Here is a 15,159-nt window from a genome sequence, read left to right as displayed (position 1 = left end):
TTCATATGCTATCCAGCATCTCTAAGGAGTAATTGGTACTGGAATCTTAAAACCCATACTTGTACTTTAAATGTTATGTCACAAATACTTCTGTAAGTATTTCTAAGGGATGGCAGAGTGTGGCTGTCATATAGAGAGTTATGGTCCCTTTTTCATTTTTATAACAACAGATGGATGTTGGGCACTAGACTTGTGATATTATCACAATCTGCCAATTATAAGTATTTCTTGCATGGCAGAGTAGGACATCTCAAAGAGAGTTATGACCCTTTTTTATACCAAATGGATATTTGGCACTACACTCTTTATAGTACCAAACTTTGCCGATTCTGTAGAAAACACAACAAATTCAAGATTTATAGTATATTATATTTTATTATTGTTTGTTCATATGGATTGCTTAGTGGATATGCTACTTTTGCTCCAGTATTTGTACAAGATAAAATGCTGTTCACTGGTACACTACATACATCCATACCCAAACCTCTTGCCCAATACAACAAGGTCATCATGGCAACCAGTCACTTTATCTCTTGTCCTTTTATTTAAAACTTAATATTTGGGAATTATCAGCATTATCAAAACACTTGTAAATTTCAAATTAAAAAGTTTAAAAAAAAGCTGAGAATTAATAATGTTTTGCCATTTTGATGATTTTTTGATTTGCTTTATATTGAGAAAACATTTAACAATGTAACGCTAATTTCAGCTTTAGTTACATTTCTTCCCTGTGAATCTAAAAGCATCAATTCGAACTCTCACAGGAATTACAGTTGCTTTATTGTTAGTATGTAAACTGCTTATCAAAATTGTTTTGGTTTCAATCAATATTATGCAAGCTTTAGTGTTAAAATAAGCAGAATGTTGTCTAAAATCTTGCACCAGTTCTTGTATATCAAAGAGGCAACAAGTTATTTATAATAACGTGTACAGAGGTAATTTGAAAAATCAGTAATATTGGCACGAATGTTTTATACATGTAGCTCCCAGGGAGTCTTGTATGTACAGATATAAATAACCCGTCATGCTCAAAATATACATTACATTGCATCATGGGATTTTCTCCAATCAGATATACAAGAATAATTACAAATTTACAAATTCACGCCCAACTTGAGGTCAGCTCAGAGGTATTCATATGTAGATAAAATACAAGGTTATGTACTTTGATAAAGGTATTTCTACAGTTATAGCACATTACTTAGGAAAACAACTCATGACAATTTTAGTCAGTTATGACATCTTTCAGAAAGCACTGTAAATTTCAGTCTGGCTATAATTATTTCATTTTTTTAATGTCTATTTCCTTGAAAGTTAGTAATATTTCTTAAACAAGTTGCTGCCTTTTGTGTTTGTACAGATTCATAACCATTAGCCATACATACGCTTACACACACAGAAGTCATTAATACAAACATACAAACACACATTCTTGTTCTCCAAACACAGACACAATACAACAGCGTAATCTCTTACTGGTTTTGAATATCATTTAATACAAACATAACTTTTATTTTGTATAAAAAGAAAAAGGTATATCAGCTGTTCCTTTTGCTAAAAAATCAGCAAATATTGCTACTAATTCATACAAAAATCTGAGCACCCTAAAGACCAAATTCTTATGCATTTTGGTAGCAAAGTATTTAATCAAGTGTCTTTTTCCATATAAACCTTGTTAGTATTTTATAGTACAAACCATTAGATTGATCTGTAGAATCTAGGAAATATCACAGGGGCAGTGTTGCTGTAGTCAGTTTTCCATGGTAACACATAACATGGAACACAAAGGCACACATTTAGACCTATACATCACACATACGAGATGTCTGTGTAGTAGGTCCTCGAATATGATACGACTGAGTCCTGCTCATCTGAACTACTTGTGGTATCCCGTCTACTTTGCCCTGAGTAGCGACTAGAGGTGTCTGAATCCTCAGCAGAACTGTCGTGTGTTTGTGGTCCCTCCCCTCGCACTCGAGAGTGAACACTATGGGGCCACGTAGGAGGTGTACTCCTACCACCCGTACTTCCAGCACTACTACTACTTGAGGTACTCATTCGAGTGTTGTCAATGTTTCTACGAAAGGGTGGAGGAGGTTGGTATGGAGGAGGTCCAGCTACGGAGGTCTCCGTAGTGGCCTCTCCACTTTTACCCTGCTTCTGGTAGATTGTCCTGAGATGTTTTACACTCCAGGGAAGTTCAGAAGAGTGTCTCACTTCCTCATTTCTCCTTCCTGGAGAATTGCTAAATTTTCTCAAATCCGTGCCTGTTGTGGTTGCAATACTAGTCCGATGTTGTGACATTCTTCCATCACCACGATTACCACTCACCACTCGTGAACCTGAATGTTTTCTTAGAACAACCTTATCAGTTAAGTCTTTATTTGACACATGATGCTGAGGGGAGTCCTTGGCTGAAATAGTCACATTTTCCAGTTCTTTTGAGAGATTTTGGCTAACATTGTCTCTACTACTCTCTGTTGAGTATCTAGAATCCCGTGAGGAATCCCGACTAGAACTGGTACTATACACTGTTTTCTCATACCCCTGGGGGGTCCTGAAGGCTGGGGATATGTCTCTTGATTTAGCACTGTTTTGAGCATAGTTGGTTGAGTAAGATTCAGCCGTAGGGAACACATGTCTGGTGATGACTGGACTTGACTCAGCCCTCTCCCTATAACTGGGAGAGGCTGCCAACTGGGTGTCTGTTACAGTGTCCGAGGAACTGTTGGAAACACTAGAAGAGGAATAACTCAGTCTGCTGTTGTTGTTAGGAGAAGCAGACCTATTGTGAGGGGATATTCCCATATTGTCTGGGGAAAGTCCTCTGTGATGAGGGGAGCCCCCTCGTGTGTTTGTACGCGAGTCCCTCCTCACAGTTTCTGTTGCTAAAGGTGACCGTTCACGCTTAGGACTTTTCCTCAACATGTGGTCAGCTGAGTCACTATAACTTCGGTGAAGGTTACATACTGGTACAGCCAACGTTTGACTGTCTCTAACTGGTGACATGCTACCTGAGGAATGGCCTGTCTTAGAGTTGTTGCTCTTTACGTCACCTTGTACAGATCTCTCATATGCTTTTCTTGACTCCTCATACAATTTTTTGGGATCTTTCTCAGGTTTTTTTAGCTCAACATAAATATCTTCCTCTGTTTTACCCTCATATTCCTCAACACTATCTTCCTCCACTTTCCTTGCTGGTGATGCCTGAGGTAGGAAACGCTGAGTACTAGGACTGTTGAGGTGTTCCTCCATGTATTTCCTCAGAGAATCCTCATACAGCGATTTGGCTTTAGCACTGGCTTCTTTCTGTTTCTTTTCATCACTTTCTGTGATTTCAATGGGAATGCCTTGTGAAAGCATGAAGTTCCTCTGAAGAGCCATGTCATATGATGGAGGGTGGTCTGGTCGTACTTTATCTGGAGTATTGGTGAGTGTTTTGTTAATCTCGCTGTCACTTTCACTCCTACGAAGTGTATTAGGAGATGATGTAGGATGTTTTGATATCACGGTAGGAAAGTCTGATACGTGATCTACGTCTCTTCTTGATTCAATATCAAAACTACTCTTGCGTACCTGAGAAACTATAGCACTATCATAACTTGCCCTAACAGGAGTGTTCTTCTGACCCTGTCCTTGGCGCATGCTTTGAAGGACAATGCGTGGAGGAGGAGATGTACCAAGACCAGAACTGTACCTGCTAATCTGTTTCAATGGCATGTTTGAGGAGTATGCCTCTCCCTTTGGTGGAACCACAGAGATAGCTGGCTCAGTTGACCTCGGCCTGTGAAGTACCTCCTCTGAAGCATAAGACGAAAATGGAAGTTTGGGCTTGCTGATGATATCCTCTGCTTCCTTAGATGTTGTAGATCCAGACCCCTTGGACAGATTTCCTGATTCCAATGGGAAAGACCGACACACAGACAAACTGGTATGAGCTCTAGGACTTTGGTAGGTTGAACTAGGGGAATTATGATAGAAGCGTGGACTTGACACAGACTTTGCACCACTTGAGCGTTTCCTTTGTGACGAGTTGTTGAAGTCCACAGACGAGTCATCAAAGCTATGTTGCAGACGATGTGAATCCATGCTGCTGTGGTAATCATCCCCACCATACCAAGACATGCTCATGTCACTGAAGTCTGTATCATGACTTGACTGGTGTGGCAGATAGGAACTTGAGGAATCAGTCAATACACTGTCCACACTCTCACTAAATGAGTATTTTGATTGTGGTGACATAGGAGGTGTACTTGTCACAGATGCCTGGCGAGTAAGCTTGTCACGGTTAGATCGCCCAGCAGATTTAATGTCTAAACGAGAATCCTCATTGTCTATATAAAGATGCATCCCACTGGCTGACTTAATCAGAGTCTGCTCTGACCGTTGCAGTCTTTGCCAATTTCCAAATTGTTCACTAGCAATATTAACACGATCTTCAATGCTCCTGAGCGATTCAGATGAGCTGTCATGATTGTACTGGTGGTACGCGTCAGCACTAAGACTTTGTGATAAAGGGGATTTAGGACTATTGTCATATCTGTTATCACCTGACCGAGAGTAAATTGTCTGATGACGATGCATTTCCATATTAGGTGATGGGTCTGACACCTCGTTTTCCTTCCGTTTGCTTTTTCTTGGAGGCGGTTTAGGATTGTGATGTCCATATTCATAGACGTTTTCACAGCTTTGGCTACACACATTGTCAAAACGTCCACTTTTCTCATTGTCTCTATCAATGTACTGTGACACACTGCGACCATAACCTTTTCTGTCCACCAGCATTTCCACACTGCTGTTGTCATCATCATATAACTGGTTGTCGCTCAGCATCAGTCCTGAGTCACGACTCAGGTTAGATGGTGAAAGGTGACTTTTAGCCAGATTGGGACTTGAATCCATGTCTGGTCCTATGTAAACTTCTCGTTCTAGACTGTCTATAGACGAGTCATCACGACGATTTGTACCACCACCTGAAATGACAAAAGATGCATTTTGAGCAAGTGTGTTATATGTTTGTAATTTGTGTTATCAATTTCATTCTAAGAATTTTTTTAATATCAAAAGTTAAAAGGAATCTATTTGTAAATTGTTTGCGAAACTCAATTCTGTGAAATGTGTCATTAGGTCATTTTAATACAAAAGAGAGGGTTCATGTTGATTATACTGGCAATGATAAGGCTTTTTCTAGGTTAATGATAATTTAATGATGTTAGATTTGACTAGGTAGGTCATGTTGACCACCTAAGTAGTTCAACTATAAGTTACAAGCTTCCTATTGAATCAGATAAATTTCTGACACCAATTGTGACTTGCTGGCAATCAGCCCTAGACCTGAGATGGCAATTATTATATTTAACAGTGATTTGACACAAGATTGACTAAATTGAGGTTCTTGAACGGGACAAATATAAACTCCATAATGTCATGTTCAATGGATTCAGGCCTTAATATGAAATATAATATGTGGTTATCACTGTACAAATGGCATTTCCAACTAATGTGTGATCCCCTCTGTTAAAGGCCCGCTAAAACAAAGGCTGTTAATCCAGGGGCCAATCTCATTGTCTATGCTACCTCTACACCAGTCAATTCTCTAGGACTGACATTTAAATCTAATGAAGCAAAAATTGTTTATATCACAATTAGTGTACAATTAAACTTAAGGAAGATATTGTGCTGGGTGGCCAATCAGCTAAGAGTTTATTAAGTGTGTGTTACATAGACTTCAAAATTAAAAAAAAAAAATTGATTCCTGTTACATTCATTTTTTTTAATTTTCAATTTCAAAGTTTAAAATATTTGAATATATATTGTATACAGTGCATCAAATATTTCTCTTACAATTAAAGCAAAATTGTTAAAAAAAGATATTTATGAACACATACTTTGATGTGCTTTAAAAGGTGGATAATGTGATAGATTTTGTGATAACAGCACACACTGTCCATGTACATATACCGCCCACACTGTCAACTCAACTCAAACATGTGGTGTCCAATTTCCACTGATTGGGGCTGGATTGACCATTCAGTTTTACAATTAGTCATTTATTTTTATCAACTACTGCCCCTAGTATGGATGAGTAATATCTACAGTCTGATCAGCTGAGATATCTTGCTTTAGGCTATCAAGCCAAACTACAAATTCAACATGATGTAAGCTGAGAAAATAATTGTATGTAGGTGTACTATCAATGTCGGCAGAGATATAAGGTGTATCATTGTTACTCACTTTTATGTTACATGACTTAGTAGTGATATTAGAACAAAGATAATAGTCTCCTGATAAGGTAAATGAGGTTCCAGTTATATAGAATTTCACTATTACACTTTATCACAAGATACTTACTGCTGGAGTCGGGCATGCTCAAAACACTGTGCATGCTGTCCGAATCTGTACTGGAATCTTGTCGTTTCTGATCACAGGGATTTCCGAAAAGTAGAAGTGATTCTTCACCAAATACCTCGCCACAGTTTTTGATGAGGTAGGCAACAATAGCTAGTGGGGTAGTGCTGGCTAAATCCTTCAAGGGGTCAGTCTGTGATCTTGACCAGAGAATACTAGGAGCAATACACACAGCCAAATTATACGCTGTCATAAGGTTGTCGGAACTTCTTTTCTCAATATAATACAACACACACATAAGGTGTCGCAGCAGGTCAAAGTGACAGGGAGGAAGCTGTATCAGCAGACTGTAACAGAAATAAAACAGTTTTAATTGAGGACTTATATATAAAAATAAAACACTAAAAACATGTTGAATTACTTTATCTATTCTAATTCCTAACTGAACTCAATACTATTTTTCCTGTGCACAAGTTCAAACCTGTATCTGAACTATCATCTTTCCAAAAGTGTTGATGTTTTTCTTCATGCTGGGATGTTTATTTCATCTATATTTCTCATTTAAGATTCTATCTGAAATTTTATATTTCACACCTTGAAAAATTCTTTTATTTTCTTAATCGAGAAATTCCCAAAACATGATAATGATCGAGTATGCAGCCAACTCTGAATTCTAATTGATTTTTCAGACAGGTAAAATGCCATGAGCCAATGACCAGTGTAATTAGCATACCTGGACAGCAGTGTTTACCTGAATTTAATGAGGCTCTATAAATTACCTGACAAGGTAATGGGGTGGGACGCTTTAACACTCACCCAGTCAATGGGGGACCACATATCACAGATGACTAATTTCCTGAATTCCCTTCCCTTATTTAAACTGCAGTCACCAACTTCTAAGAACTTTACTTGAACACTCACCAGTCAATGGGGGACCACAAATCACCAATGACTAATTCCCTAAATTTCCTGCTCCCTTCCTAAAACAGTCCCCTACCTAACAGAATTCCAGACTCTACATAGGTAATATCAATCAAAATGAAATCTTCTATAGTAATAGGATTTAGTTGCTGTTTATACTAATGGAAGTTTTTCCTAGTATCATTCAGGTTAAATGTCTGTGGCTTATTTGTTTAAATTTCAGAAAACTTGTGAGGTCTTTCAGAGGTGAGGTAATACGGAAGTGATTTGGAAAGTTGGCATTGCACTGAAGCTCAGTTGAGCATATCTGACAGGTGTAAACCTCAACTATGACAAGATTTACCTGTAGTAATACACAGGTAATTACAATGTTGGTGTTCAAAGTGTGTAGTTCATGTACAGTGATGATGGGTCAGTGCCTAGTCATATCTACACTAACATGACTCATTACCAACATTATAACTCTTCCGATATGCCTGGTGTATTTAATTAAGTCATACATTACAGTGTGTTGTATCAACTTTATTCAAAAAGGTTTTGTTGGCTTGTACTATAATTCTACATTGTTGATGACTTACCTTTTCACTCGGGCAAGCTTATGTGGACTGTTGTCGTTTTTATCATCGTTAAGACTTAACCAATCATCATATAACTTGTCTAATAACAAACATTCAGGTAAACTTCGCAAGTACTCCTGGAAAAAAATCAACAACATCAAAATTAGACTTTGTCTTCTTATAATTAACGCAGATCAATAAAATATGTGTAGGTTTTTTATCAATCGAACCATTATCCAAGTCGTGACATAATATATTTATTGATTTCAGAACTGAAATTCATACAAGTAGTGATAGCAACAAGGAAACATTCTATTATAGAAACTTTGACCTTTACCTTGACCTTTAACTTGACCTTCAATTTGACTTAACTTTTGGTCTAATTTGACGTTTGATCTCATTTTACCTTCAGACAAACTTGACTTACATACCTTGAGTACAGCACCAACAACCAGAGCACCAGTATCTTCATCTAAGTCAGCATCATCCTCATCAAGTCTGAGTCTCAACTCTCGCTGTTTCTTGGCATTTGCGGACTTCCTGAAGATTCCTGTTGTGTGTGGTCCTTCCCGGAATAATATCTTGAGAAGCTCCTGTAACATTTAAGAATAATTATGATTTCAAGAAAAACAGAAGAATATTAAACTATCTTTACGTTCTTTGAAAGATATCTGGAAAATAAAATGAAAAAAAATTCTTCAAATTTAAATTAAAACAATGATAAGTAACTTTTCACATTCTGAAATATTGCCCTGAAATCATCAATAAAGCTTTGGTCAATATCATATTTAAAGAAGATAGTAACTTACCATGATACACTTAGGAAGACCATTAGCAGTGATAACATCCTCCAGTGGATGTCCAAACAACTTCCCAGATGGTGCCATGTTGTTGTTCTTGTCATCCTTATTTCGACGAAAGAATTTCATAAGACTTTTGCTCCTGTCCTTCTTGCCATGTTTTGCCATGTCATCTGTAAAGTTTGAAAGACAATTGTATTAAGAGAGAGTAGCGGCTAATCAATGTACCAGGATATCCATTAGTAATTTCTATTTTATATTTATTTATTTGTCTTCTGATGAATGATTTTTGTTTCACTGAAGCTTGATTAACACTTTAGAATCATCATCTACATCTTTAATCACCAATTATTTAAGATTCTGTCCTATCAAACTTGTTATTTTCATGTGACATAAATAAAATATTTTCTTTAATTTTCTAAATCCCATAAAATTGTTTTTAAAAACAACTTGTATAACCTGCAGATAATTTTTTAGAATTCCAATAACAGCTGATAATGAAATGTCAACGTACTTTAAATCCTATTAAGTTGTTTTTGAAAAACAAGAAAAAAGAAACCTAGTTCAAAATTCTACAAACAAGCTACTGAAGTGTGATTTGTATTTAAGTGTGTGTAATCTGTTCAGTTATTTGTCTGTGCCTTTCCCTAACCATCCCTGACCATTGGTCAAAACAAGGTACTACCATTTAATGTCAGACTAATACATAAGGTAAGTCTAGTGGTCAAAACAAGAAATTGACAATAACTTGTATAATTCCATTTAACAACAAGTACTTAGTATAAAAGTACTGGTATTATCAGTGAAACTGTAACAGTACATAGCCATGTTGATCAACATTGAGCCCACGCAAATATCTTACAATTATTTCTACCTTTCTGACTACCAACCCTTCCTCAATTTATCCCAAGTAAAAACATTTTTGCTGACTTTCCTTTGTAAAACATTTTGATCTGATGTAATAGGTATAGAACCAAGGCCGAAATTTGACCGTTATTGCTATAAGCTTCTTACCTAAATCATTGTTAAAAATGTGTCCATGTTTTTCACACTCTCGTGTAAGAATTGCTGAAGAGCTTATAACATTACTTGGCCTTCGTCTTTATACTCAATAAGATGGATTATTACAATTAGCAATTTGTTAGTAAAAAACAGGGTCAAAATCGTGAATGAATATGAAGGGAATGCCATCCCTGAAAAGCAGTAGACCGGATAGTGGAGTGTGAAGCACTGATTTGTATTATATGTGAATGGCACAAATAGCTGTAGGCTCTATCTGTGGTTTGTAAAAACAAGCGTGCCTGTCAACCGTGACAAAGAAAATGTAGAAATTTTGAGTAGGATGGCATGTCCACGGTATCTAAACACCAGAACAGTGAGAAATATACACATCATTACATTTTCTAACTGGTATAGAATGGCCCCTACAGATCCTCATACACTCAAGTCCCCCAGGCACATGTTCATTATGTCACTTATGTCAATGTCGTGTTTAAAATTGAACAAGTTTTGAAATATGTCAAGTGACAATTTCAGTATGAAGAGCAGGTTATCCTGGTGGGAGGTGTTATTTAGCCTAACAACTCTACACCTGTCTATATATGGCAAATTCCAAGAAGGAAATGAGATATACCATACATGATATTTATCACAGGTAGATGATATAACTGTCACACTACCTGATTTACATGTTTTAAATGAAAAATATGATCTTATTACACCATCAAATAAATTATATACAAAAAATAGGAATACCTTTTCAAATTGTACTTTCATAGTGAAGTTTCTATTTATACAACAGCCAGACCATTTTACTCTACAGTATTACTAATTTATATCAACAACAGATTCTAACTTGGTACACATCTACTACTGAATTATTTAGAGGTTATGTAAATCAAATAGGTCGCTGTACATAACTGACATGCTAAATACACCTCAACATTCTGTAGAATAATGAAAGCCTACATTATCCAAACAATTTATTGACATGAAGTTTCATTTCCGACAATATGGGTATGCAAATAACTAGCCTTTGACAAAACAAACAGGCTGTAAGGACAACAGCAGAACTAAGTCCCCCTAAAATCAATGATCAGATCTAGGTGAGATATCGATTACTATCTGGTAATATTATAAACCTCTATTGTCTAGAAGGACTCAACCAATCAAATCCCTCCTTATTTTACGTTTATCTAGTAATTTTTCATACACACAGGGTTTAATACCTGATTTTTGTATCTTGCAATTGATTAAGGATAACTGATCTTAGCCATATTCTAAAATGTTACATGTTAAAGGTTAAAGACATTAACTTGTTTCTCCTTGGTCAGGATCATGACGTAGGATTTTGAAGCATCCATCAACCGGGATTTAGGATGTTCTATGATAATTACCTCCATAGCCTTTCTTTGGTGACTTCTTATTGTGTTTCAGGTAAAACTGACATCTAAGATCAGCAGGTGCTTCGTCCAGGACTTTATCATAATCTGCTGGAATTATGGGTTCATCTGGTTTGGTCTGGTAAATATCACGGACATGGCTCATCTTTATATTGAATGGGTTCTCGTGGCCTGTTAAAATAAAAATAGATTTCTGTGACTAATTGCTTGGACATTGTTTTGTCTCTATACAACAAGTACTAAACTATCTTGTTTTGTCATTTCATAACTAATAAATCATTTTAAGGCATTCGTGCCAAAAATGAACAATATATCTTCAAAACATACACACTGCCTTTACAACAGAAATAGCCATATAAGGAGTGTGTATGTATTATATCCCTGAGTGTATAACCTCTACACAGTAAAAGGTTATAAAAAATACATTGTTTACTATAACTGTACATTTATATGATTAGCAGTTGTCTATATATCTAATATATTATCATCTGTAGCTTTATTAAACTTGTCTTTATTCTTCCAATTTGTAGCTTTATTTTTGTTATAATTTTTTTTTTGCAATCATATACACACAAGTTGATAGGATATGTCAATTATACATGTAACTACATGTCACTTCTACAAATGGGTGATTGTTATCAGTCTGAGATACCTTACAATAAAACAGAAATTAAGTACAGTGATCAGGCTAATCCTTGACCACTGACTAAAGACTTTGGACAAATGTACAGGTTAACGAAGATTGTACAGGTGAGAGTACCACAACAAACATATCAACACCATTACACTTACCTTCGTCTATAATGAGTAACATGATCACTTGTAGAACATTCAATAATCAGGTTCACAATGTTTTATATGTTGTGGAACATGCAGCACTTATAAGTATATAAAATCCCTCGCTGTCATATTTACTGTACAAGCTTTAAATCCACAGAACACTAGCATGTACGCACACATCAAACACCACCGAAAAACTGATCAATCTGAGGCCGTCCCCAATCTACCAGTACAGGTAAAGGGGTGGGCTCTAATCACTGAGGACCTGTCAGTTACCTGGCTGTGCCATGATCCATGGAGTGTTTTTATACTTGTGACAAAGGGACCGTGACAAGTTTAGGCTACGTAGGTATGTACGTAAGTGCTTGGGCCTAGGTAATATCTACCTGTACAGATATTTACTACCTGTATCTCACCAACTCTTAGGGCTTGTTCCTATAATTTACCCATGGGCAGATAAGATTATACCATTTAATGAAATAATTTTACAAATCTCTTCAGAATGACGCCAAACTTTACAACACTGATATTTATAGTCAACAAGTTGGAATGTACCAGTGTATTTCACAAAAACAACAAAACAGACGTTGTGATAGGTGGAGACTTAACTTATTAACAAACATGGAGCCTTTATCGATATCAGGCAGTGTACTGGTCTATAATTAACCAATTTATCTCCAATTAGATATGGCATGGCTGAGACAAAAGTGCCATTATCCCAGGCTAGGTGCTGACAGGATTAATCTGGCTGGGTTAAAGCAGTGCCCTTTCCTTTTTTTATCAAAACAATACCTTGTTATAGGTTTTACTGTGACATTTTATACACTAGTACAATTATCAAACAAGTACATAATGAAAAGGTCAGCATATTTCTTTTAAGTAATAGACATTTCAAACTAGTTAAATTCTAAACAGAAAATTAATGGAATTTATAGAAAAGGGTATTAGGAGGAGACAGTATTTATTGTTTACAAATCTGTAAAGAACAGAAATAGGAAATAGAAGGGAGTTTTTATGTGGGCGTTACACAATAGGTAGAGGGCGATGAACCATGACATAAACAGAAGTAGGCTATGATGAAATACTGGCGCTGGTCAGACAGGTGAGTAGAAGTGAGTTACATGTGGATTGTCACATATTATATAAAGCACTGGTATTAAGGTTGTGTTATCAAATGTCCAGGTCTAATGATCGAGCATTGTAAACTGAGTTTCTCCTTTCATACAGATATTTCAGGAATTCATAATAGGAAACATACACACAGTGGGATCTCCGAGTAATTATCCGTACGTTTAACTTACACCAAACAAAACATTTAACAAACATTTTTTTGTAGGCGTAAAAGTCTACTTGACATAATACACAAACAATTAAATTCAAAACTCATTGAAAATTATTGAAGCATATGAAAATTTTACAATAAACATCTGATACAGAGTACATTGTGAACATTTTGGCAATTAGATATGTTTACAGATATATCAATAATAATTGTGTAAACAAACCAGATATTTAAAAGGTGGGTGGGAAATTGTTTTTTAATATTCAATATATTCTGTGACTTTTGTATGAATACAAAAATGTTTACAATTAAAAGGTGTGTATAGTTATTGTCCTGTATTTAAATGATCTGTTCTGTTAGTACTAATGAGTAGTTTTACTGAAATGGACCCTAGATTTACTTTACTGGACCCGATGACCCCTGTCTGGTGCCGGAGCAGTAATAGGTAGATCTGACAACAGTTAAATATTCACATCAAAGGCCTCATTGCTTAGATTTATCCAGAGAACTGACAATTCTCAGATCCATAACTGAACGATACAGAATGACACTAGATCTTACAGTTATCATTGGTTCTAACAGGTGTATTTTAATTTTCTTCTGAACAGAATGATATCTGCTGATGACCAATTCAGACTGTCAGAAGCCCTCAAACAACGACATTCCCTAGTTATCTTAATGATCCAACTAAATAGAATGCTTGAAAGTCTGGTACAAAATACAGGTACACAGTGATTCACAATACCTAGTTGTTATGGTCATCTCAAACTGACCATAGCCTCAATATCAATTACTGACATCTAGGTCATCCTGTAAAACTTAAAATGACCACATCAAAGAATTTTCCAGAAATAAAACCAAATTTCAAACCAAAATATGTGTAGAATGTATGATAGTATGCTTTTGATACTTTGAACTGGTGGGGCGTGTTTAAAAGGGATGGACAATAACTGTCCTCAATCAGCCGTCAAAGAGTACAGAGTCAGAATATCCCAGAAAGTCAAGAAAGAAGTAATGAAAGTTGATACTAAGCCATTAACACCACCCAACAAACAGGTCTATATACTGAAGGTATTGATCACTTCTGATCACTTCAAGTCAACCTCTATACTAACCACGATAAATAAACATATTTGAAAGAAACAAAATTTTAACAAATTAACGCTGCCACTATAAATAGTAACACAAGCAATAGAATAAAAGATGAACACACTATGGCCTGTACTGTTCCATGCCTGTATTGACTGAAGTTGTCACAGGCGTAGAAATCAAATATTTGATCCACACTACTATGCCAGTCAGCCTTTTGACCTTGTTCCTGAATGAGGCTAGATTGAATATCCTTCCTGTTTAGTAGTGTAATTAGTACCATGTAAATATACTTCAGAATAATATCAACTCATTCGACATGAAAAAGTCCACAAAATTTGACAATGTATTATAAGATAACCAGGGTTAATATACACCCCACTCCAGCAGGGTTAAACATGCCAGATGTTAACCCTTCAGGGATGTATTCACTTTCTTATCCTGCAGTTTCAGAAGATATGAAATATTCATAAAACATATTTTATAACACAACAAACTTATTTCATAACACAACTAATTTAAAATTAACAAGATTGGAACAAAATATCAATTGCCTAGCCCATTACCCAGACCTGTATACTCTAAATATAGGTGTTATGATCTTACATTGTGAGATCTAGCACAGCAGCTTTATGTACTAATATTCCTTGGGATGACTGCAGAATCAAACAACTGTCAACACCAAATTCCTGGGGAATATCCCAAAACGAAAATCTTTGAATTTGAATGTTTTTGTGTCAGTAAGATGTAATGGTAAGTCTTGTTTATATGACATAACAAGTTTCTATTTAACATTAGAATCATATATGTAATATCAAAACTGTTCAACTTAGCTGCTTGAGGAGAGAAAAAAGTGCAATTTTAATTCAAGTTTTGATCCATAAACCCATATGAAACATACACTTGCATGACACTGATAGTTAATTGTTTTAGATATTATTTTTTAAAACGAAAAAAAAAAAAAACCTTCCTGAATTAAA

General features: G+C 35.8%; 1 protein-coding gene across 3 annotated transcripts in view; it reads right to left on the bottom strand.

Moving 5' to 3' along the window:
* Nucleotides 1–355: 355 nt before the first annotated feature.
* LOC132547932 (rho GTPase-activating protein 20-like) overlaps nucleotides 356–15,159 on the bottom strand; it is a 162,983-nt gene continuing 148,179 nt past the window's right edge. For all 3 annotated transcript variants that reach the window (XM_060211737.1, XM_060211738.1, XM_060211736.1), the window contains exons 17-22: nucleotides 11,023–11,199; nucleotides 8,636–8,799; nucleotides 8,258–8,419; nucleotides 7,848–7,963; nucleotides 6,352–6,695; nucleotides 356–4,973 (exon numbers count right to left, since the gene is read on the bottom strand). In XM_060211737.1, coding sequence (XP_060067720.1) covers nucleotides 1,810–4,973; nucleotides 6,352–6,695; nucleotides 7,848–7,963; nucleotides 8,258–8,419; nucleotides 8,636–8,799; nucleotides 11,023–11,199 — 4,127 coding nt within the window. In that variant the 3' untranslated portion in view covers nucleotides 356–1,809. The remainder of the gene's footprint in view (nucleotides 4,974–6,351; nucleotides 6,696–7,847; nucleotides 7,964–8,257; nucleotides 8,420–8,635; nucleotides 8,800–11,022; nucleotides 11,200–15,159) is intronic.

The sequence above is a fragment of the Ylistrum balloti genome, unplaced genomic scaffold (genome assembly GCF_031769215.1).
Source record: "Ylistrum balloti isolate Yb309-2 unplaced genomic scaffold, AGI_CSIRO_Ybal_v1 Utg369990, whole genome shotgun sequence".
Taxonomy (NCBI): domain Eukaryota; kingdom Metazoa; phylum Mollusca; class Bivalvia; order Pectinida; family Pectinidae; genus Ylistrum; species Ylistrum balloti.
This window is presented reverse-complemented; position numbering and strand designations above follow the sequence as displayed.